Source organism: Pelmatolapia mariae, linkage group LG4 (genome assembly GCF_036321145.2).
Source record: "Pelmatolapia mariae isolate MD_Pm_ZW linkage group LG4, Pm_UMD_F_2, whole genome shotgun sequence".
In the NCBI taxonomy this organism is placed as follows: domain Eukaryota; kingdom Metazoa; phylum Chordata; class Actinopteri; order Cichliformes; family Cichlidae; genus Pelmatolapia; species Pelmatolapia mariae.
In genome coordinates, this window is record NC_086230.1 from 2,359,136 (window position 1) to 2,382,468 (window position 23,333).

At 42.9% G+C, this 23,333-nt stretch overlaps 2 protein-coding genes across 5 annotated transcripts in view; both read right to left on the reverse strand.

Moving 5' to 3' along the window:
* The window catches only part of pdxdc1 (pyridoxal-dependent decarboxylase domain containing 1), a 36,897-nt gene extending 33,583 nt beyond the window's left edge, over positions 1 to 3,314 (reverse strand). For both annotated transcript variants that reach the window (XM_063471070.1, XM_063471069.1), the window contains exons 1-2: positions 2,883 to 3,314; positions 188 to 284 (exon numbers count right to left, since the gene is read on the reverse strand). In XM_063471070.1, the coding sequence (XP_063327140.1) occupies positions 188 to 261 (74 nt within the window). In that variant the 5' untranslated portion in view covers positions 262 to 284; positions 2,883 to 3,314. The remainder of the gene's footprint in view (positions 1 to 187; positions 285 to 2,882) is intronic.
* A 9,333-nt stretch (positions 3,315 to 12,647) lies between these two features.
* slc25a23b (solute carrier family 25 member 23b) overlaps positions 12,648 to 23,333 on the reverse strand; it is a 38,920-nt gene continuing 28,234 nt past the window's right edge. For all 3 annotated transcript variants that reach the window (XM_063471088.1, XM_065470498.1, XM_063471089.1), the window contains 5 exons: positions 20,369 to 20,521; positions 20,057 to 20,170; positions 17,393 to 17,560; positions 16,372 to 16,522; positions 12,648 to 16,244 (listed from right to left, as the gene is read on the reverse strand). In XM_063471088.1, coding sequence (XP_063327158.1) covers positions 16,063 to 16,244; positions 16,372 to 16,522; positions 17,393 to 17,560; positions 20,057 to 20,170; positions 20,369 to 20,521 — 768 coding nt within the window. In that variant the 3' untranslated portion in view covers positions 12,648 to 16,062. The remainder of the gene's footprint in view (positions 16,245 to 16,371; positions 16,523 to 17,392; positions 17,561 to 20,056; positions 20,171 to 20,368; positions 20,522 to 23,333) is intronic.

Genomic DNA, 23,333 nt, shown 5'->3' on the forward strand with positions numbered 1-23,333 from the left:
TTCCAATGTCCACAATTAAACTTTCAAACCCAAAACAAGAATCTACCTCTCTATATTCCAATAACTCAGACTTGTATGTTGCTGTCCCATAATGCATTGCATTGGTGAGGTCACAATCCCCAACTCAAGATAATTGCTTGGTAGTTTGCTGATATTATTTTGTATCTGCAGTGTGATGAACTCTTACCTCTGTTCCTCTCCCAGGAACCTCATGGCTTCACTCAGATTTTTTCCCACTTGATCCAACGTGGAGTCCACCATATTCTTTGATATGCGAGTGCTCGCTGGAAGAGATTTAAAAACACTGACATTTTATAATCATCATTACTGTTTCAATTTCACTTGTGTGACAAATTTCATTCACTGAACGTGCACATGTACATTCAAGCACACTGATTTTCTTCAGTCTGTACAACATGGTGGAGGCTCCAGTGGTGTTATGAATGTTGCCAAACAGATGGACTGGCACTTCTATAGCTATAACTTGTATAGTTTTGGAATCAAGAAACCAAGAAAACTATTCCTGAAAATTACCAAAGGACAAGAGTGTTTGCCTGCTCAGTGTGTTAACAGATAAATGCTGTCCTTTTGTGTTTACACGTTTCAATAAATCGCTGCATCTAAGCAAAATATAAAGAACTACTTTATGTCATAGGGAAATGGATAAATGACCTACTCTACTAAAAGAAATTGGGTTCAATTTAAAAAGTTTGAAAAGAAACATGCAAAGACTGGGATGGGGATTGTTCCAGCCATGTGATAGCACTACTAGTAGTGTAGTGTAATGTAAAATATCCTAACACATTTATATTATTTACATACCATCTCACAGCTGATAGTAATGACAGAATCTAATAAATTACACATGTATTCCTGGGTTTCATTTTCATGTCTCTGACAGAAGACATAAAATACTTTAGATTCCACAAGTGCAGCATTACAGTGATTACAAATGCAACAAATAGCTACTGTGATTCTTAATTAATCTTGTCATTACCTTCTTGATTAATGAACTATTTAATTCTATTAAATATTAAGAAACACTGAAAAATGCTGCCCGATAGCTCACAGTAACATATTGTGATAGCTTCTCTAATTAAACCAGCAGCCACTTCACTAACACTTGTAAATAAGAGATATCTATTGTTATACAGTACATACATAATAAATGAATAATATGGGGGTTACAATCCAATGTACTGTATACACATCATTACATGCAAATTCATCTTGTCTCTGTAACACAATAAAAACCACAGGGGTGTAGTGAGGACCGTAAGATTTGAGAAAAAGACTTTCACAAAGTGAAAATATGTTTGAAGCACAGACTTTCAGCTTTCATTCAATAGGGCTTTCTTAAAAAGTACTGCATTAAATTTTTTAGCAATTACAGACACGTTTATACACAGTTTCTCATTGGACATTGTCAGTCATTGCACAACTGACTGACAAACAGATCAATGACGAGGTGAGGCCCATTCCCTTTTATTCCATGACAGATTAACCAGAGAGTTTAATCCAGCTACTGAATATTTGGCAGCTGTTCACTGTAACTCTATGAGGTTATGTACTTGACAGGCTTACATTTCATTGGTAAAATACAGTAGAGCATTCAAATGTGTGTGGACTATCTGCACTTCACTGTGTTTACTCTGCACAGCTGCTGCACAAAAACATTTAACACACTTTTATGTGCCTAATGTTTGAAACATTACTGCAGAGATGCAGATGGAGGTGTGTCCACATCAAACACCAACATTAATATGTTACTAATGTCATATTTTTCAAATATATTACCAGTATATATAAAACTGCTTATTGTGACCTAAATACCAAAGAGAAATATACCATCCATTAAGTCATCTCCTCCCAGTCAGACACGTCTGAAACACCTCACTTAGCAGTCAGCCAGGATGCATCACATTCAGATGGCCAAACTACCTCAGCCGTGGTTAAGATGCAGCAGGTGGTTTTCTGATCTCTCTTCACTTATCTGAAGAGAGCCAGACAGTCCCTTTTGGAGAAAGCTCATTTATACCACATTTATCCATGATCTCATTCTTTTGGTCATGGCTAGTGGCCACAGGTGAAGATAGTAAGGTAAAGTAGCACAATCACACGTCGTCCACTCACCCCGAATCAATTTTTCATGAGAGACTCTGCCAGATGCATTGTACCACGAAAACACAGCTACTGAAATCACTCGGGTATATGAGGAAATGCTCATACAGTATACGAAAACAAGATAATGTTTGAATATTGTGCATTATTACATTATTGTGTTCAATTAAAAAATAAATAAACAAATAAAAATCACAAAAACGATTAATTATCAAGAAAAAACCCCCATAGAAAGCCCTAAATCAAATCAATATTCCCTGTACACACTTTTGCATTGTGTTTGAATTAAGTTTTGACTTATATAATAACAGTTTTATTTTATAATACTACCTCTTTTAGCCTGCTACAGTGTTATTACTGTATTAGAACATATGTAGCTTCAGATAGAAAAGAAGTTTCTATCTGCTCCAAATCTATGCTCTGACAGGCGCACTGCTGCTGTCCTGTTGGGGGAGGAGTTTCGTAGATGTCACATCAGGCTGCTGTCCCTTCCTGGCCTGACAGCAAAGCAGTGTCACCAGCTGCCATACCCCCAGGACACCTTAGTGTACATTATGGCGAGGGCTGCTCCATAGGTCCCCTTAGAAATACAGGTTCGGTAGAGGTTCCACGCAGCAGACGGCGAGCGGACAGCGCATAGGAGCAGTGCGTCCGCGCGGGCACGCGGAGCTTGCAGGACACAGACACGAGCAAGCGCGCCCACCCCGCTCGGTCCGTCACACACAGCACGGACCGAGCTCTCTCTCCTCTCTTTCACTTACCTTCACTACTCAGCTGACAGGCTGGCCGGCTGTGCACCCCGCACAAACGGATGCAGAAAATCTGTAGCTATGTCACGCGGCAGTGTCCGGTCTGGAGGGCTGTGTGCTGAAATGTTGAATTGGACACGTATTTACCGCTCCGACTTCTTTTAGTTTCCTGCAGACTGAACCGGAGAGTTTACTTCCTGGACCTGACGTGCGACGTGCCTTCGTTCCACGCTGGCAACGCTGACGTCACGGTTTTGTCACAGGACTGTCCAGGTGGCGTTTTTTAAAATTTATATTTTAACAACACAGAAATAAAACACAAATAAATAAGTAAACAAAAATACAAAGCGTGTTCAATCGCAGACTACTGCTTGGGAGGACATGTTTTTTTTAGTGAGAAAAAAAGTAATCCAAAAAGAGTAAACTTTAAATTTAACAGAGAGAAACCCCAAGGTAACGAGTAAATAAAATTATCATTTTAACTTTTTTTTTCTTGGAAATTATCTCCTGGTCAGTGTATCTAATGGTAAAGAAACAGTGTTGTAGCTGTAAGTGCCAAACAAATCAATAAATAAAACAAGTTTGTTTCCGTTTTTCTGTGCGTCTGTTTTATTTAGATGCTCTCTTGTCTCTAATACTTCCCCTGTGATTTTGCTCACCTGTCTTGTTCTCCCAGCGGTCTCCACTTCCCCTGATTACCCCACTTTTGTGTCTACATAGTCTCCTCTTGCCTTCCCCCCAGTGGCTCCTGGGCCAGTGTTTCCTAGCCTTAGTGTGCTGTCTAAGTTTTAGGTTTCAGTAAGTTTATAGTTTTCATCTCATGTGCTTTTGCCTTCAGCCAAAACGATTGTCTTGTTTTTTTTGTTCAACTCTCACAATCTGCATTTGCGACGCTTCCTGAAACACTGAAACGCTCGGAACATCTGTGTCGGGCTTTGAAAGAATGTGAAAGCCATCTCCACAGTGACATCTGCTGGCCAATTTGACTATCGCCACATCATGATGTTGTTCTGTGAAACAACGACGCAGACAAGCCACAATTCAAAACAAAACTACATCTTATACCAGCCTGGTATTGATGGTGATGCCCACACGTGTGGGAGGAATCCCCGCACAAACAAGTCAAGAAAGATAGTGAGGCTGTTAAAGACAGCAGGCTGTGATCGTAATAAACAGTGTGCCTCAGCGACATTCTCCCTCTGTTAACATTCGTGTCGTTCACAATAAATCAATTTATGAAGTAAAACAGAGAGAGAACGGACTGCTGTGTTTCCTGTAATAACCACACAGGTTTCACACAGCATCTTCTTCCTGTATTTACTTTTGTTGCTCCCGCCCCAGATACATTCGGCCAATGAGCGGATTGGACATTCTCACGTGATTTATAGTGACGCATTTTGGTTCACTTAAAGTTCACTTGGATTTTATTCAGTGTGAAAACAAATCGAACCACAGGAAGAAGCTTCAAGTTTACAAACTCATCAGCTGATTCGGACCAAACAAACAATAGGTGTGAAAACGCTGTTCGATGCAACATTATTTCTTCATAGCATCAAACAATTTTACAACTGTTTTATTCTTCTATAAGCATGAATATCAGGTATCCTAAATCAGGACACCAACACTGCACTTACTGACCTCATATCAAATTTGTATAAGTTTGAATTTTGTTTTTACATTTAACTTATATAGTTATAGATTATCTGCTGGGGAATACATTTTATTTGTATTTATTTATTTATTTTTTATGTGCAGCTTGTTAAATTTTACCTTGTTGAACCACTGAAGGAAACACAAACACTGTGCCACACTGTCCGTGTATTAATTTAGTGATTTAGAAAATATCTAAATGTTGTTATACTTTATTCTAATCTGCTGATTATTCTATTTTACACTAATGCAGCACTACGGACGACACCTACAGCCACCATTACCGAGACTAACAAGCTGATCTACAATACAGCAGCAGTGATCAGTGAAATGCTTGGCTACAAGTTGAACAGCCACAAGGGGCAGTACCCGCCATAGAGAAGGAGGCTAGAGGCTAAGATCAAGGTAGCACGGAGGGAGGTTAGCCAACTATCGGAGCTGCAGAAAGGTGCGATGAAGAGGGTGCCTAAGAAGTACAGCAAGCTGTCCATACCCGAGGCCTTGGAAACTGCCAAGCAAAGACTCACAGCCTTGGAGCCATTTGAAGAGGTACACCAGAGAAATCGAAGGCAGGAGAATAAACCAGCTGTTCTCCACAGAACCAGCCAAGGTGTACTCTCAGTGGCAGGGGAACAATATGAGAACAGCACCACCAAGGCTGGAGATGGATCGATACTGGAAGAGCATAAGGGAGAAGGACGCAACCCATAACGACAATGCTCAGTGGCTAGTGGATCTGAGGGCAGACCACAGCAACCTCCCTGAACAGGGTCCAGTAACCATCACAGTGGCAGACATCCAAGAAAGGGTCTCCAGTATGAAGAGTTGGACAGCACCAGGGCCCGACATGGTTCACACCTACTGGCTGAAGAAGCTGACTGCACTCCATGAGCGTCTGGCAGCACAAATGAACCAGCTGCTAGTTGACAAGAGACACCCAGAATTGCTAACCGAAGGCCGGACAGTCCTGATCCTCAAGGACCCCCAGAAGGGACGGTCCCCTCCAACTACCGACCAATAACCTGCCTCAGTACTACATGGAAGCTCCTGTCAGGCATCATAGCGGCTATGATGAACAGGCACATGGGTCAATACATGAGCGGGGCACAGAAAGGGATTGGCAAGAATACCAGAGGCGCAAAACACCAGCTACTGGTAGACAGAACAGTCAGCCGAGACTGCAAGACCAGACTGACCAACCTGTGCACAGCCTGGATTGATTACAAGAAGGCCTATGACTCAATGCCCCACACATGGATCCTGGAATGCCTAGAATTGTACAAGATCAACAGGACCCTAAGAGCCTTCATCAGGAACTCAATGGGGATGTGGCGTACAACACTAGAGGCCAACTCCAAGACCATAGCACAAGTCACCATCAAGTGCGGGATCTACCAAGGAGATGCTCTGTCCCCACTGCTGTTCTGCATAGGCCTGAACCCCCTCAGTGAGCTCATTAACAAGACTGGCTACGGATACCGACTACGAAACGGAACAGTTGTCAGCCACCTCCTGTACATGGATGACATCAAGCTGTATGCCAAGAGTGAACGAGACATCGATTCACTGATACACATCACCAGGATATACAGCAATGACATCGGAATGTCGTTCGGACTGGAGAAGTGTAGTCGGATGATAACAAAGAGAGGGAATGTAGTCAGAACTGAGGGGATTGAACTACCAGAAGGCAACATTGCAGACATAGAGGACAGTTACAAGTACCTGGGGATCCCGCAGGCGAATGGGAACCATGAAGAGGCAGCTAGAAAAGCTGCAACCACCAAGTACCTGCAGAGGGTCAGGCAAGTCCTGAGGAGTTCGCTGAACGGTAAGAACAAGATCCGGGCCATCAACACCTACGCCCTGCCCGTGATCAGGTACCCTGCTGGGGTAATAGGCTGGCCAAAGGAGGAGATAGAAGCCACTGACAATAGGACAAGGAAGCTCCTGAGCATGCATGGAGGGTTTCACCCCAAGTCCAGCACCCTGAGGCTGTACGCTAAGCGGAAGGAAGGAGGCCGGGGACTGGTGAGTGTCAGCACCACAGTCCAGGATGAGACAACGAACATCCACGAATACATCACGAAGATGGCCCCAACTGACAGCGTGCTCAGTGAATACCTCAGGCAGCAGAAACCCAAGAAAGAGGAGGAAGGCGAGCAACCATCATGGAAGGACAGGGCCCTGCACGGTATGTACCACCGGCAGATAGCAGAGGTGGCTGATATCCAGAAATCCTACCAGTGTCTGGACAAAGCTGGACTGAAAGACAGCACAGAGGCACTAATCATGGCAGCACAGGAACAAGCACTGAGCACAAGATCCATAGAGGCTGGGGTCTATCACACCAGGCAAGACCCCAGGTGCAGGCTGTGTAAAGATGCCCCAGAGACAATCCAGCACATAACAGCAGGGTGCAAGATGCTAGCAGGCAAGGCATACATGGAGCGCCATAACCAAGTGGCCGGCATAGTGTACAGGAACATCTGTGCCGAGTATAACCTGGAATGGGAGAGGCCCCCAAGGGTGGCAGAGAATGACCGAGCTAAGATCCTGTGGGACTTCCAGATACAGACGGACAAAATGGTGGTGGCTAACCAACCGGACATAGTGGTGGTAGACAAACAGGAGAAGACGGCCGTAGTGATCGATGTAGCGGTTCCGAATGACAGCAACATCAGAAAGAAGGAACACGAGAAGCTGGAGAAATACCAAGGGCTCAGAGAAGAGCTCGAGAAGATGTGGAGGGTGAAGGTAACGGTGGTCCCAGTGGTAATCGGAGCACTAGGTGCGGTGACTCCCAAACTAGGCAAGTGGCTCCAGCAGATCCCGGGAACAACATCGGAGATCTCTGTCCAGAAGAGCGCAGTCCTAGGAACAGTTAAGATACTGCGCAGGGCCCTCAAGCTCCCAGGCCTCTGGTAGAGGACCCGAGCTTGAAGGATAGACCGCCCGCAGGGGCGAGCGGGGGATTTATTTATTATTATATTTTTTTTATATTAAAAAGAAAGCTCCTTAAAAGATTTCAGGAATGTCACAACTCAGTCAGACTGGATGGGCATGTAACAAATTTTTTCAGAGACCTAAGATTATAATTTTGGTGAATTAAAATTTAATTTGAAGGTTATAAGAGGCTTTTGGACAAACAAACAATTCGATTTTACAAGTATTTTAAGAACATAAAAATTGGGGGCAGCTGGAGGGGCAGTTGCCCCCAATTTTTAGTTCAGTTGCCCCCCAGGGGAAACCCTGGGTTAACTTAATTAGTTTATAACCAGCTTCATTGAGAATTACAGAGTATTACAGACTTCTCCCCTTATAATGGATGGATATAATGGATGTAGCAAAGAATGTTTTTGTTTAGGTCGAAACTAGGTTGTATATTTGTCCATATGTTAAGTTATTAGCTTACCAGATTGCATTCATAAGCTTTATCGATGTAATGCACAGACCCATTTAGTCAGCTGGCTATGTTATTGGTCAGATAATCAGTATAGAAACACGTCAAAAAGCACCAACACCATAAACAGTTCAGTGAGTTGACTTAGTGAAGCATAATCTATCTGCTACAACTGCCTACGTTTGCACATATGTGTCTCAGGGCTGTTATGCCCTTGTAAAGATTGACCTGACACACATATGTTGTTCACATTTTGAGGAGTGTTTATTGCAATAGCACACATGTGACGGTTATATAATTGGCACCCGATCCACCAGTTTTCCAGCTGGTCTCCAGCACACCCTCCTCCTCTCTGGGTGCCGGCTCCACTATATATCAGCGAGAAACCTCAAAAGTTGATTCTGTGCCCCTGTTCACCAACCTCCCTGGCACTGCCCCTTGGGCTCACTGCACCACCCCTCCACTTCACCTGAGCCAGGGACCACGCCTCCACCACAGCCCTTTACTAACAGTACCCAATCTGAGTTTAAAAATAATTCATACCACATATAGCTTTTACTAAGGCAAAAACTAACCACAGATCCCACAACCATTTTCTGTACTAGACCATAAATGCTGTAGAACTGAACATTTTAACATGGGAGTTAGAGGTGGGGCAGAGCTATCCAAATACAGATAGTATTGATAACAACCCTGGTATTCATATTACATCAATACTAGCACGACAGAATTAATACTTTGTTTCTGTCCTCTTAGTTCAGTTTGTAGCACAATGAATTGTGTTATTTTTGAATGTATTTTCTGGGGAAATGAAAAATCCAAAAACTTTTGATTTGATTGATTTTGATTTTGAAAACTTTTGAAAAAAATATCTTCAGCATGTTTTAGTGCGTGGTGTATCCCCTGAACAGAGGAAAGAAGATAAGGAGATTTGATTATGGAATCAAGAGGTACAGGAAAGTATTCAAAGCAAGAGGGTAGCAAAGAAAAAGTAGGAGATGAACAAAGTAGACAGGAGTATTATGAGGGTAGGCATACAACAAAGCGAGGTGGCAAAAGCAAAAAAAAAATTTATAGTGAATTGTATGTGAGGCAAGCTTAAAAGGACTTATAAGTTAGCTAGGCAGAGCTGAAAAGGATGTGCAGGATAGAGATGGTAATGTGAACAAATGAAGAGAGTGTGTTAATAAGACAGTACATGTACATGCCCACACTACAGATGATTACTGGATTGTTGAAAAGGATGCACAGGGTGTGGTGAACAAATATTTCAAGAAGAGGGAGGTCATAAGGGTTAAGTATAAGTGTGGAGGAAGGTGTCTGCAGATGGACTAAAACTTATACCAAAGGTAAAATTTGTAAGAGATGGGAGATTGCAATGTTGTATCAGGGAAGAATGCAGCTAGGATGACTTTGGAAATCAAAAAGAGGAAGTGAGTGAAGGCATGATGAAGGCAAGATGTCTAGGAGAGAGGGCAGTGAACCTTTTACCTACAGGGAGAGAAAGCTGATAAACCACAGCATGAAGCAATGGGAAAGAGCTGTTGAAGCTGGGTTAAGATGAGAGGTGATGATCAGCGAGCAGCAGTATGGCTGTCAAGAAAGAGAAAATTGCATCAATGATCAGTTCTGATCTTGAGGAAGTGACAGAAGTATGTGAGGGTAGTACAGAATGTATATCTTGAAGACAAGATGATGGTGAGGTGTGCTGTAGGAGTGACAGATAGGTTCAAGCTACGGATGGGATTCGATCAGGGATCTGCTCTGAGCCTCTTATTGTTTTCAGTGGTGATGGACAAATTGAAAGATAAAGTCAGCCACTTCACTGACTATAATTTTTGCAGATGACATTGTGATCTGTAACGGGAGTAGAGAGCAGGTGAAAGAGAGCCGAAAATGTGGAGCTGTGTGCTGGACAGAAGAGGAATGAAGTCAGTAGAAGTAAGACAGAATACATGTGTGTGAATGACAGAGACACAGGTGTAACAGTGAAGCTCCATAGAGTAGAAGCAGTGAAGATGGATGACTTCACTTCACAACCATTCTACTAGCCAATACAGGACAAATCTGCTCTCTTTCTAGTCCCTGTCAGGACTCTTGCTGCAGCATTTTGGATTAACTGAAGGCTTTTCAGGGAGTTTTTTGGACATCCTGATAATAATGAATTACAGTCGTCCAGCCTGGAAGTAATAAATGCATGAACTAGTTTTTCAGCGTCACTATGAGACAGGATATTTCTAACTTTAGAGATGTTGCACAAATGGAAGAAAGCAGTCTTACATATTTGTTTAATATGTGCGTTGAAGGACATGTCCTGGTCAAAAATGACTCCAAGGTTCCTCACAGTGTTACTGGAGGCCAAGGTAATGCCATCCAGAGTAAGAATCTGGTTAGATACCATATTTCTAAGATTTTCAGGGCAGAGTACAATAACCTCAGTTTGATCTGAATTAAGAAGCAGAAAGTTAGCGGCCATCCAGGTCTTTATGTCTTTAAGACATTCCTGCAGTTTAAATCAGCCTATAATTCCAGATGACGCCTCCTGCAAGCTTTTAAGGCATTGCACAGTGCACCGGACTACTTTTCATATTTCTGACTTACCTTTTCCCAAATGTTGCTACCGAAGCAGGCTGGGAGCACAGTGTACTGAGTGTACTGTTTCAGCAAAGTCTAAATGATCAAACAAGGGAACTTACCTCTAAACATAAAACCAACACTGCTGATTCTTCCATCTCTTAAATCATAAAAATAGATAACTGTCTAAGGGAATGAAGAGCGTAAAAGGATATATTTCAAAGTGAGGGCCCCCCTTATTTCTGGTTTCTGGAGTCTAGAAAACTGGAGACATGCAAATAGGAAGGTAAGCAAACACCCATGTCTGAGTTGGCCCCTAAGTCAATGGGTAGGCCTTGTTATATCAGGAATTTTGTTGGGACAACTTTTATGTAGAATTAGAGCCACTGTCTGCTTACGATGATGATTATGTACATAAAAGGGAGCTAGGCCTTTAAGATAACAGTAAATAAACCATTACTTAAAAAGCTATCACTTGACACAGCTATCTTAGCTAATAATAGGCCAATCTCCAGCCTTCCTTTTATCTAAAAAAAATCTGGAAAGAGTAATTGTAAAAGTGTTAACTGATGATCTGTAGAGGAATGGCTTATTTGAAGAATTTCAGTCAGGTTTAAGAACTCATCACAACACAGAAACAGCTTTAGTGAAGGTGATGTTCTTAAGGCCTTTGTCATTAGGTCATTTGATTGTTGGGGTTTCCTCTCTGTTATTGTAGGGTCTTTACCATGTAATATAAAGTGTCTTAAGGGAACTGTTGTTATGATTTGGTGCTATACAAAGAAAACTGAATTAACTAGTTCAATAACCAACAAAGCCCAGTACATTGCAAAATATGTAAGAAAACTGTTCTCCCTAATAGTGGAAACAAACTTGTTTTACCACTTGAGTCAATAACATGGTTGAGTACAAAAACAGATGTGTACTACAACGTGATATTCATATCTCAGTGAGCTGCGTCAAGCTTAAAACCTGCATTTTCTGTTTCACGACAGTGGCTCTCTTAGCTAAACCACCGTGGTAACTAACTAACCATAACATGGTTGAGAGCAAGTAAAGTTTTATTTGTATAGCACATTTCAAGATAAGCATCTCTAAGTGTTTCACACTAAAATGCTAGAAGATAAAAGCAAAAGTTAACAAAAAGCAAGTGAAAAAAGATGACTTTTTGGGTGTTTTTATGAAAGAGACCACAAGATCCACAGATCTCAAGCTCAGAAGGAGAAAGTTCCAAAGTCTGGGGGCCACTGTTGCAAAAGCTCTGTCTCCTTTAGTTTTCAGCCTCATGTGATGCACAGTCAGCAGGCCCTGATGCCTCAGGGACCTGTATGTGACAAGAAGGATTTAAAATTTGAGTCTAAATTTACCAGGAAGCAAATAAAGAGAAGACAATATAAATCTTAAAGCTTTTAGATCATCCCGATAATAAAGAATAGCAGTAGTCCAGCCTAGAAGTAATAAATACATAAACTAGGAGCCTCATTTCACTTCTCACTTCTGCTTAGCCCTAGGTGCCCAGGTGAGGCCGTCTTCTGGCTATTAACCACAGGCTAATGGACAAACAGGGTCAGTCAGGAGCGGAAGCAGCACTTCAGTGTGTAATAGCCACTAACCCTGCTTCTTAGTGCAGTGTGCAGGTAATTCTTTGATATGATCAGGTTATAAACCACAGTGGTTTTAGTTTATTCAACTCACAAAACCCTGACAGAAAAAAATGTAACCGTTGGCTGGATACACACTTAATAAAACCTAGCCAAAAAATCCAAATAGCCACTCAAAGATGCCCTTACTGAGGGAACAATTAGTTTTCTTAACCAGCTTGTTGGCTGTGGGGCAATAACAATAGCGAAGTCTTACAGCCAGATGACTGAGGTGGAGGATTCCTGAAACAAACCTAACTTGTGACAGTAAAGATGGGGATGTCCTGGAAGAAAGGAACTTGGAGGACTTAACCTCGTAATATTCAACACTATACCAGCCAATCACTTAGGGCCAAGGTTACGGTTAGAATGCATCACAGTCAGACATCAAGACTCTGAATCATGACTGTAAAGATATACTGTTTTTTGATTAATCTGATATGCCTTAAAAAACCCTAATTCCAAAAAAGTTGGGATGCTGTAAAATGTAAATAAATCAGAATGCAAGGATTTTCAAAACTAATGAACCCATTTTTATTCACATATAGAAAATCTATTTATTCAAAACAGAAACTGAAAACATTAAATGTTATAACTGAGAAAATGCACCATATTAAGAAAAATATTAGCTCATTTTAAATTTGATGTCAGAACACATCTCAAATGTTGGGACAGATCTGGGAACTGATGGAAGAAGTTTCTGGACTTTTGGGAAAGTCCAGCAACTTTTAAAATGTATTCCACTACAGATTACAGATTACATGCCCCAAAATGTATTTTGTAACGTATTCCGTTACGTTACTCAATGGAGAGTAATATATTATCATGCTTTTTACAACTACATGAATGTACTATTGCTGTGTGATTTATTACTATTACTGAAGGTTACTCTCCATACCAATACCAACTAGATGTTTAAACCTTAATATAAATGAGTAACAGTAGGTGGACATTAGGTAAGGCTGCACTTTTTGCAGCGATCTCGTATAGAAAACTATTCCGCGCCTATGTAAAACAGGTCCGCAGCTCCGAACCGTAGTAAAGGGACCTCTGGCTAATACGTCGGGTTCGTGTCGGGCTCGTAGCTGAAAACTAGCTTTACTTTGTTGTCTGGGTCAACTTTGCTAGCGAGAGACAGAGAGAGGCGTTGAAAGGCTGCTCCAACGGAACTTATTGTTTCGGAGGAAAACACGAACACGGTGTACAGTCGAGTCTTAATAGCTTACATACAACTGGGCTACACTGCCCATCAGGCTACATTCTTTAGAGATATGCCTGAAACACTCTTCCTATTGCCTTCATATTAAATCATTTTTTGAACAATAATTTTTAAAAATATTTCTTCACGTCATTATGCGGGCCACAAGCAGAGGTAACATGGGCCGTGAGATTGAGACACAGGCATTAGAGCCTCTTAATGCCTGTTTTGTTTGGGTTTCCACCGGCGTGGAATTACCAAAAATAGAGAGGGCATAACATATGAAACAGGAAAAGACCGCCGTGTAATCCATTTATTTCAACAAAGTAACTGTATTCTGAATATCACCTTTTTAAATGGTAACTGTAATGGAATACAGTTACTCATATTTTGTATTTTAAATAAGTAACGCCAGTACATGTATTCCGTTACTCCCCAACACTGCCTTTATATACCTTTTGCAATTGATGACGCCTTTCCAGATATGCAAGCTACCAAATCCACAGGTGCTAATATACCTCCATGCTATCAGATATGCATGCTTTTGACATGTGTGCTGATAACAATCTGTATGATCCATCTCCTCTTTGGTCTGGAGGATGCTTTCTCCATGTTTTCCAAAAAGAATTTCAGATTTTGATTTGTCTGACTACAGAATGGTTTTCTGGTTTGTCAGTCTATTTAGTCCATTTTAAATGAATTTGGTCCAGAAGATGATGCTCATATATGGGGGCTTCTTTACATGACAACATTTTAATCTGCACAACAGACGGTCTTCACAAACAATGATTTCTGAAAGCACTCCCGAACCCCTATCAGTTTTCCATTACAGAATCAGTTTTTGTTTGTTTTTTATAGGCCTGAATATCACAAGCATTCAATATAGATTTTTGGTCTTGTTCCTTGTATACAGAGATTTCTCAAGATTTCTAGACTCTTCTGATGTTATTATGTACTGTAGATGACGAGATATTTCAACTCATTTTATGTCCTGCAACAAAATGTTTCCATGAAATCTTTCCACAATTTGTAGTCATAGTGTTTTTGCAGACTGGTGAACCTCTTCCCAACATTGCTTTATGTTTTATATTATTTATATTTTATATTTTTTAAAAGTCATGTTGCAGACCTGTTGCTAGTTTGTCAAGCTATTACTTTTTAGTACCACTTACATTTTCAGCCATCTGTTGTCCCCACCCAAATCTTTTGAGATGTGTTGCTTATATTAAATTTAAAATAAGCTAATATTTTCTTAAAATGGTACATTTCCTAAGTTCAGACATTTCATAGGTTTTCTATTTTGAAGCATATCCCGTCTGTCATAGGTCAAGAGATGGCCTATAGTCCTTTTAAGATTACAGCCAGGTTTGTTTAAGCTAAGATTTTTTTTCCTCATCCTGTTCCTTTTGGAAACTTGCAGGAAGGTACACTGTTGAAAAAAATGGAGCATAAACTCTTCATATCAAGCCAAGTTTTGTGTTCACATCCACATTTTCACTACATGCAAGAAATCCATCTTCTCCATTTATTTCAATGTAGTTTCCAGCAATAGCTAGCAGCAAAACAGTTAAAGGTTTCAAAGGTTTACAGCAATGCACAGCTAAGTCATGCTGCAGCTCACATGCACACACTGCTTCTATATTATTTTATAACTTGAACAAGCAAACCCAGCTGTTTACCTCACGTTTGTTTCGACAAAATTATGAGAAGTCCTCCTTTTTGGAATCTGATAACCTGTTGTTGGAATCTCATGTATTTTGTGACCTTTCCTAAATCATTATCAGATATTGATATACTACATATTGATACCTTTAAACCAACCCAAAATGTCGCTTACATCAGCGGTCCCCAACCTTTTTTGCGCCACGGACCGGTTTATGCCCGACAATATTTTCACGGACCGGCCTTTAAGGTGTCGCGGATAAATACAACAAAATAAAACTAGTACCGGTACCGAAAAAAAGAAGATTTATTCATAACACACGTGAAAAGACCCAGGAAAACCGAGTTAACGATAAAAACGACAACAAAATAACGCTGAAAACCGATAAAAACCCTGAAAACCATACATTTCACACCTGAGCCTCAACTCTCGCGGCCCGGTACCAAACGACTCATGGACCGGTACCGGTCCGAGGCCCGGGGGTTGGGGAACGCTGGCTTACATGACAAAAATTCTGGGATTCAACTCTTGCTTGTATGAGACGTTATCCAAACATTCTGGAAAAAGGGCCATGGAAAAAAGTGAGAAACAAGATCAGGAGAATCCTTGTCCTTTTTTTGTGACATGTACTGTGCACTATAAATTTATGACAATGTAAATGTGGAGTTCTACTGAAATGTGCTGAGACATTGGATGGAGAAGGAGAACACAAAAAATAGCAGCCGCAAGTGAGTCCATCTGGATAAGGGTGAGGAGAATAGGGTAAGAATTTTCATTCCTAAGAACTTTTTGATGATTCCTCAAGCATAACATATTAGTGTTAGAGTGGGCATCATTAGCCTCATTCTCCTCTCCAAGATCAATAAATTTATCCTGCTGACCTAGTACCTGCACTTTAAAAAGGTTGGAAGTTGATGGTGTCCACAGATGTTTTATGGCATCGGTGCACTGATCCTTCATCTTCTCTCTTCAGAGGCCCGAGAAGCTTAATTCTCCACTTCTGCTTCTTCTAACAAGCAAAATGTGTTTCTGCCTCCACAGTTCTTTGTGTTTGTCGCATCAGTCTAGTAAACCACTCCAAGGACCTTCTTCATGTGCTCGTAGACCACATAGGAGATGCTGACAGCAGGAATAACTTTGAGGAAGTTGGGCGTGATGCCTCGGTACAGACCTGGCACACCTTCATGAGATATGATGTATTTGAACTGACCCACCATGGTCAGCTTGGGTTTACCCTCAGTAATGGCTGAAAGTAAAAATGAGAACAATGTAAGCTACAGAGAGTAATCTATGGGACAGACTTATTGCTAAATCGTTCCAATGTTTTGGTTAATGTAAACTGCCTACAATCTATCATTTACATCATATCGCACCCTGTGCCTGCATGCGAGTCCGGATGAGAGCGAGGGGATATGACGCTAGCTGGCCACAGGTGCTGGAGACAGTACCACAGCCCAGCAGGACCAAAACTCCTGGGTCTGCTGAGTTGACACAGTACCTCTGGAGCCAGGCATTCTTCAGGGTCTTAAAGCATGAGCAGTGAAAAATGTTAACACACTAATAAAGGAGAGCAGTTAAAAGTTAAAAGAAAGAGGAAGAGAAAAAGGAAGGGGAAAGAAATGAACTGAAACGTATACACTGACAACCACTTTGTTAGATAGTCTGTTTAGCTGCTCAATAATGCAAATATGTAATCAGCCAAATATATGTCAGGAACACATGGTCAAGATGACCTGTTGAAATTCAGAATGGGGCAGAATGGTGAATTAAGTACTGAATGTGGCATGGTTGTTAGTGCAAGATGGGATGGGATGGGTTTTTTTAGAACCTACTGGGATTTTTCTGCACAAACAATCTCTAGGGTTTACAGAGAAGTAAAGTGAGTAAGTGTTACTTCTCTGGGCAAAAATACAATCTGTCTGCCAGAAGTCAAACAAGAATGAGTAGATCAGAAGACAACAATAACTCAAATGACCACCTGTTATATCTACATTATGCGTGCGTGGGAGTACAGTGTTCAGGTGTGGAGGTAATCCAAATGCAAGTGGTGCGTATGAGAGATCGAATGGAAAATATTAGGAGTAGAAGGAGAACACGGGTTAGCAATGCATGAAAACAGCAAAACATAGACAACTGAGGTGGCCTGTACTAACAGAGGTTAGCAGAAGAACCGGGTAAGGACAGCTGACAATGCTGGCTTTAAACCACTGGCTGATTGCTTCAAATCACGAACAGGTGCGGATGTCAGGTGAGCTGATGAGGAATCTGCCCAGAGGCGGTGCCATAACCACACATGGCGAGACTCAGCTGGCCCATGAAAGGAACAAACATGCTAATGCTTCTGATCTGAAGTAACTCTTTATACACAGAGAGTGTACAGAAAGCAGTACATACCTCATACACAGCCAAGTCAATGCCAGCATATGGAATGATGCCCATTGTATTGGGCAGGTATCCTCTGTAGAATGCTCGGATACCCTCAGTCTTCAGAATCTGTCTGGCACAGTCAGCCATACCTGAGTACTGTCCGGTCTTCCTTAATGTAAGGCGAGTTTTCAGCACCTATCCAGCATAGGGAATAGAAGAAAAAAACACATACAAATCCAAAATTAACACAGGAGTGAGTAGAAACAGTAGCAAGAGGTTCTTCTTCAATGAGTCAAAGAAGGTAGAACTGGTCTATGGTTTCTTTAAACGCCTATTTTCTAATTCTTCCACTAATACAGTTGTGCTTTACGGTAGCATTTCTTCAGTTTAACTAAAGAAGCCTCTTAAATGAGAGGTGAAACGTCTTTTACCAAACATTTTTCTTCTTACTCTGAGCAGAAGCCAGATTTCCTATGCCATGCCTCCCCAGCTGCAAACAAAATACAGAGCTAGCCACCGCTACCACCTTTAAGAGGGTTTGACTCCTTTTAACTACTTATGTCCAAACAATAATTTATAAGGGCTAAATGTGTGCTCTCTCCATTAGCCAGGATCAACCATGGCAAACCCTCCTCGCAGTCTCCCACATTTGATTGCATTTAGTGGGAGTTCCGTGTTTGATGGAAACACCCCGAAGCTCCCCTGACTTTGAGCATGATAGGCTGAAGCCCTGTTAAGCTTGATGTTAAGTTGTTTAAGAATTTGGGAGAACAGATTAAAGAAAAAGTTTGAACGATTTTTGGTATATTAAAAATGGAAATAAACTGAGTAAGCCCACACATGTGCCCCTGCAGCACCATTACTCCAAATTCATGTAATGCCCTAAACTGTCAAATTTGGATGGACTACAACCTTTAATTGACCCTGAAAGAGGCTTCATGCCTATCCCTAAGACAGGGCCAGAGGATCCTGTGAAACTCTCCTGTGACTAAACTGAAGCTCAAAGGAAACATTAATGTTGATATCACTTGATAGTACATCAGGCATCTGAGACTGAAGGGCTTCAAAAACAAAAAACGTCTTCAAAGGCCTCCTTAAATACCCACAGAACTGACCATTTGGACTTTGCAACAGAGCACCAAACATGGGACCAGTGGTGGTTTTTGATATGGGCAACACGGGCAGCTGCCCAGGGCAGCATCGTGGTGGGGGCGGCATCATGGCATTGGGGAAAAAAAGATTGCTCGCACTCATGCTGCCCCAACATCATGCTAGCGAATTTTAGGGATTGCATAGGCACCGAATGGTTTTCTATTGCCCATTTGCGAGGAGTAAGGGCACCTCGTAAATGGAGGAGAGGGGCGGGACAGCAGGGGATTCTCTGGCTGGCTGGAGCAGCATCTAATAACAAGCTCACAAAATAAAAATAAATAAATATTTAAAAAAATAATAATAATAATCATTCGTAATATTGTCAATCCAAGCCCACTATGTATGAATTATTTTTCCTGGGTTGTGTGAAATCCAAAAAAAACCCCTATAGAAACTGAATCTGTGCATAAGGTGTCTATTAGTGTATGTTGTGGGGTTGGTTGTTGATACTGGAGTGCAAAATTACTGATGGAAGATTGACAAGAAAAGGTCAGAGCCATCAGGTCCTCAGTTTAGAAAAAAAGAGAAAAGAAGAGGAGAAACAAACAAAAGACAATGGCAGGTATTATGTATCCTGAAACAAGATAACATTCATTAGTAGGTATTGGGAAAACTTCTGGTTGCCTTTGTTAGCCACTTGGCTATGATAGTAAACAGACAGTAGACACTGATGTGGCTTACTCAATCTTTTGGACCGTGTTCAGTACAATATTAATTAGCCATTAACTGGAAGAGCTGTATTGTTGATTTGTCTGCTATTCTCAATGTAAAATTCAGGATGGTTCTGACAACAGTTTTCACAATAAAATATGTTAAGTTACAATCTTTAATATGTTTAGTGTGTGTGACTCTGTGTCGGGTGGGGTGGGGGAAGAAAGTTTTATTCTGTGATGAGAAAAAATGTAACCTTGATGGTCCTGATGGTTTCCAATGTTACCGGCATAACAAGCAGATCCCACCTGAGATGTTCTCCACGCTCCACAGTGGAGGGGGCGCCATAATGGTCTGGGGTGCTACAATGCTACAGTACACAATGCCTGCAGGACAAGGGACTTCTTCCAGGAGAATAACATCACTCTTCTGGACCATCCTGCGTGTTCCCCTGATCTAAATCCAACTGAGAACCTTTGGGGATGGATGGCAAGGGAAGTTTACAAAAATGGACAACAGATCCAGACAGTAGATTCCTTTCAGGTGGCCGTCTTTACCACTTGGAGAAATGTTCCCACTCACCTCATGGAAAAGCTTCCATCAAGCATGCCGCAACGAAATTTTGAAGTGATCAACAATAATAGTGGAGCTACTCATTACTGAGCTCATGTTTGGGACATTGAACCTCTATCTATCTATCTATCTATCTATCTATCTATCTATCTATCTATCTATCTATCTATGTATCTATCTATCTATCTATCTATCTATCTATCTATCTATCTATCTATCTATCTATCTATCTATCTATCTATCTATCTATCTATCTATCTATCTAAAAAAAACATATCTTCAAGAGGAAATGACTGACACAAATTTTAAACTCACCTCCATGGGATAGATGATAGTCTGGGCAGTAGCTCCTGCAAGCGACCCAGCAATGAACCTCTCTTGTACCCTTAAACTGCCCCCCTCTTTATTACCTCGGATCAGCCACTTGATCTGGAGTAGGAAGAGTGAGGAGCAGGAGGAGGGGAAACCACAAGCAATGAAAGATTTCAAAAGGACACAGTAGAGTGGACTATTATTTTTTTCCCACTGTAAACTAATATACAGTTACTACTTTTTCTACCACGAGTTAAGTAAACACTTAAGAGAACAGAAGACATAGTTCCACTTCCTCACTGTTTGTCCACTGACCTGTTCGTAGGCCATAAACTTAATGGCGGATTCAGGGGCAATTTTGAGGACGTTGATGCCATTTCCCCTCCAGAGTGAAAGCACACCTCCCTCCTGGACCATCCCCCTCAGGCCAAACCACAGATTAATCTCTCGAGCTGTGGAGCCATGTACCTAAAAATCCAAATAATGACAGTAAAGCTGATTTTTCTTTTTTACAATCTGTACTATGTTTTAAAAATACACTGTTGGACACCAACCAAATATGTTAGCGTGCTAATCCAACCCTAGTTGGGTATATGCGAAAAAGCAGAATACAAAGGTAAATATCTTCCTTATTAAGGCCATATAGATGTAAATGTTGCACACCAAAGATTCATTTTTGTTTGGATCACAGTCAGCAGACGGAAAAAACAGCTTTCTCCACTTAGGATGGTTTGTACCAATTTGTCACACTTTTAATCAGCTTGTTTGGAGCCCCTGTCACTTTCCAGCACTTCATGGACTGGGTGCTGAGTCCACATCCTGTCAGAGTGGGAAGCCTGGTACAGTGCTGTTGAGAAGAAGCACCTGGCAATCAGGTGGGCGGTTGACTCTCCCCGTGACTACGAAAGAGGAGAGCGGTATGTGTGGTGTGCTGAGCAGCTAAGATAGCTGGAAAGCTGCACAGACAAAAAGCACAAAGAAACCTTGCAAATAAACATTTGCAACACCAGGCGCATCACGTCCTTTTGTGTCACACAGACATGTACCATACCATACCATTTGGCAATCACCAAACCCAGACTAGTCCATCGGAATGCCCAGACGGATACCCTGTTATTCAACTAATCTAAAGGTCATATGAAGTTTGGAACTCTGTACCAATTGCAGACAGTTGGCAAGCTCTGCGGATGATGTGACTCAGCATCTACTGACCCAGCTCTGTGATTTTATATTGCCTACCAGTTGCTGTCGTTCCCAATTGATTTCACTTTCTTATAATACCGTGAATCGCTACCTTATCGTGGTGGAGGGGTTTGTGTGTCCCAGGGATCCCAGGGGCTATGTTGTCTGGGGGCTTTTGCCCCCTGGTAGGGTCTCCCATGGCAAATTGGTCCTGGGTGAGGGACCAGACAAAGAGCGATTCAGACGACCCTTATGAGAAAAACATCGAGGGAACAGTTTACCCTGCCCGGGATAAGGTTACCGGGGTCCCGCCCTGGAGCCAGGCCCGGGGAGGGTGCCCAAGGGCGAGCGTCTGGTGGCCGGGCCTTAGTCCATGGGGCCCGGCCGGGCTTAGCCCGAAAAGGAGACATGGGCCCATCCTCCCGCAGGCCCACCACCCGCAGGAGGCGCTGTAGGGGTCGGGTGCATTGTGTGCCGGGTGGCGGCCAGGAGCGGAGGCCCTGGCGGACTGATCCCCGGCTACCAAGACTGGCAATTGGGACATGGAATGTCACCTCTCTGGTAGGGAAGGAGCCTGAGTTAGTGCGTGAGGTTGAGAGGTACCGGCTAGATATAGTCGGGCTCACCTCTACGCATGGCTTGGGCTCTGGAACCAGTCTCCTGGAGAGGGGCTGGACTCTGTCTCAGTCTGGAGTTGCCCATGGTGAGAGGCGGCGGGCTGGGGTGGGTATTCTAATATCCCCTCGGCTTGCTGCCGGTACGTTGGGGTTCTTCCCGGTGGATGAGAGGGTTTGTTCCCTGTGCCTTAGGGTCGGGGAACGGGTCCTGACTGTCATCTGCGCTTATGCGCTGAGTGGCAGTTCAGAGTACCCAGCCTTCTTAGAGTCCCTGGGTGGGGTGCTGGAAGGTGCTCCACCTGGAGACTCTGTAGTCCTACTGGGAGACTCCAATGCTCATGTGGGTAACGACAGCGAGACCAGGAGGGGCGTGATTGGGAGGAACGGCCTCCCTGATCTGAACCCGAGCGGTGTTTTGTTATTGGACTTCTGTGCAAATCACAGTTTGGCCATAACAAACACCTTGTTCAAACATAAGAGTGTCCATAGGTGCACGTGGCACCAGGACGCTCTAGGACGCAGGTCGATGATCGATTTTGTAATCGTATCACCAGACCTGCGACCATATGTTCTGGACACTCGGGTAAAGAGAGGGGCTGAGCTGTCAACTGATCACCACCTGGTGGTGAGTTGGATCAGGTGGCGGGGGAGGACGCTGGACAGACCCGGTGCACCTAAACGCGTAGTGAGGGTGTGCTGGGAACGCCTAGCAGAGGCCCCAGTCCGCGAGATCTTCAACGCACACCTCCGGCAGAGCTTCAACAGCATTCCGAGGGAGACTGGGGACACTGAGTACGAATGGACCATGTTAAGCATCTCCATTGCCGAAGCTGCTGCATTGAGCTATGGCCGCAAGGTGGTTGGTGCCTGCCGTGGTGGTAATCCCCGAACCAAATGGTGGACACCAGAGGTGAAGGGAGCCACCAGGCTGAAGAAGGAGTCCTATCGGGCTTGGTTAGCCTGTGGGACTTCGGAGGCAGCCGACAGGTACCGACAGGCCAAGCGGAATGCTGCTCGGGCAGTGGCTGAAGCAAAAACCCGGGTGTGGGAGGAGTTCGGAGAGGCCATGGAAAAAGACTTTCGGACTGCCTCGAAGAGATTCTGGCAAACTGTCAGGCGTCTCAGGAGGGGAAAGTGGTGCTCTACCTGCACTGTGTATAGTGCTGGCGGAGCGCTGCTGACTTCGACTGAGAAAATTGTCGGACGGTGGAAGGAATACTTCAAGGACCTCCTTAATCCCACTGACACGTCTTCTGAGGAGGAAGCAGAGTCTGGGGATGACGGGGGTGACCCGCCAATTTCCGGGGGCGAGGTCACTGAGGCAGTTAAACAACTCCTTGGTGGCAGAGCCCCTGGTGTGGATGAGGTCCGCCCCGAGTTCCTGAAGGCTCTGGATGTTGTAGGGCTGTCCTGGTTGACACGCCTCTACAATGTTGCGTGGAGAAGGGAGGCAGTACCCCTGGACTGGCAGACCGGGGTGG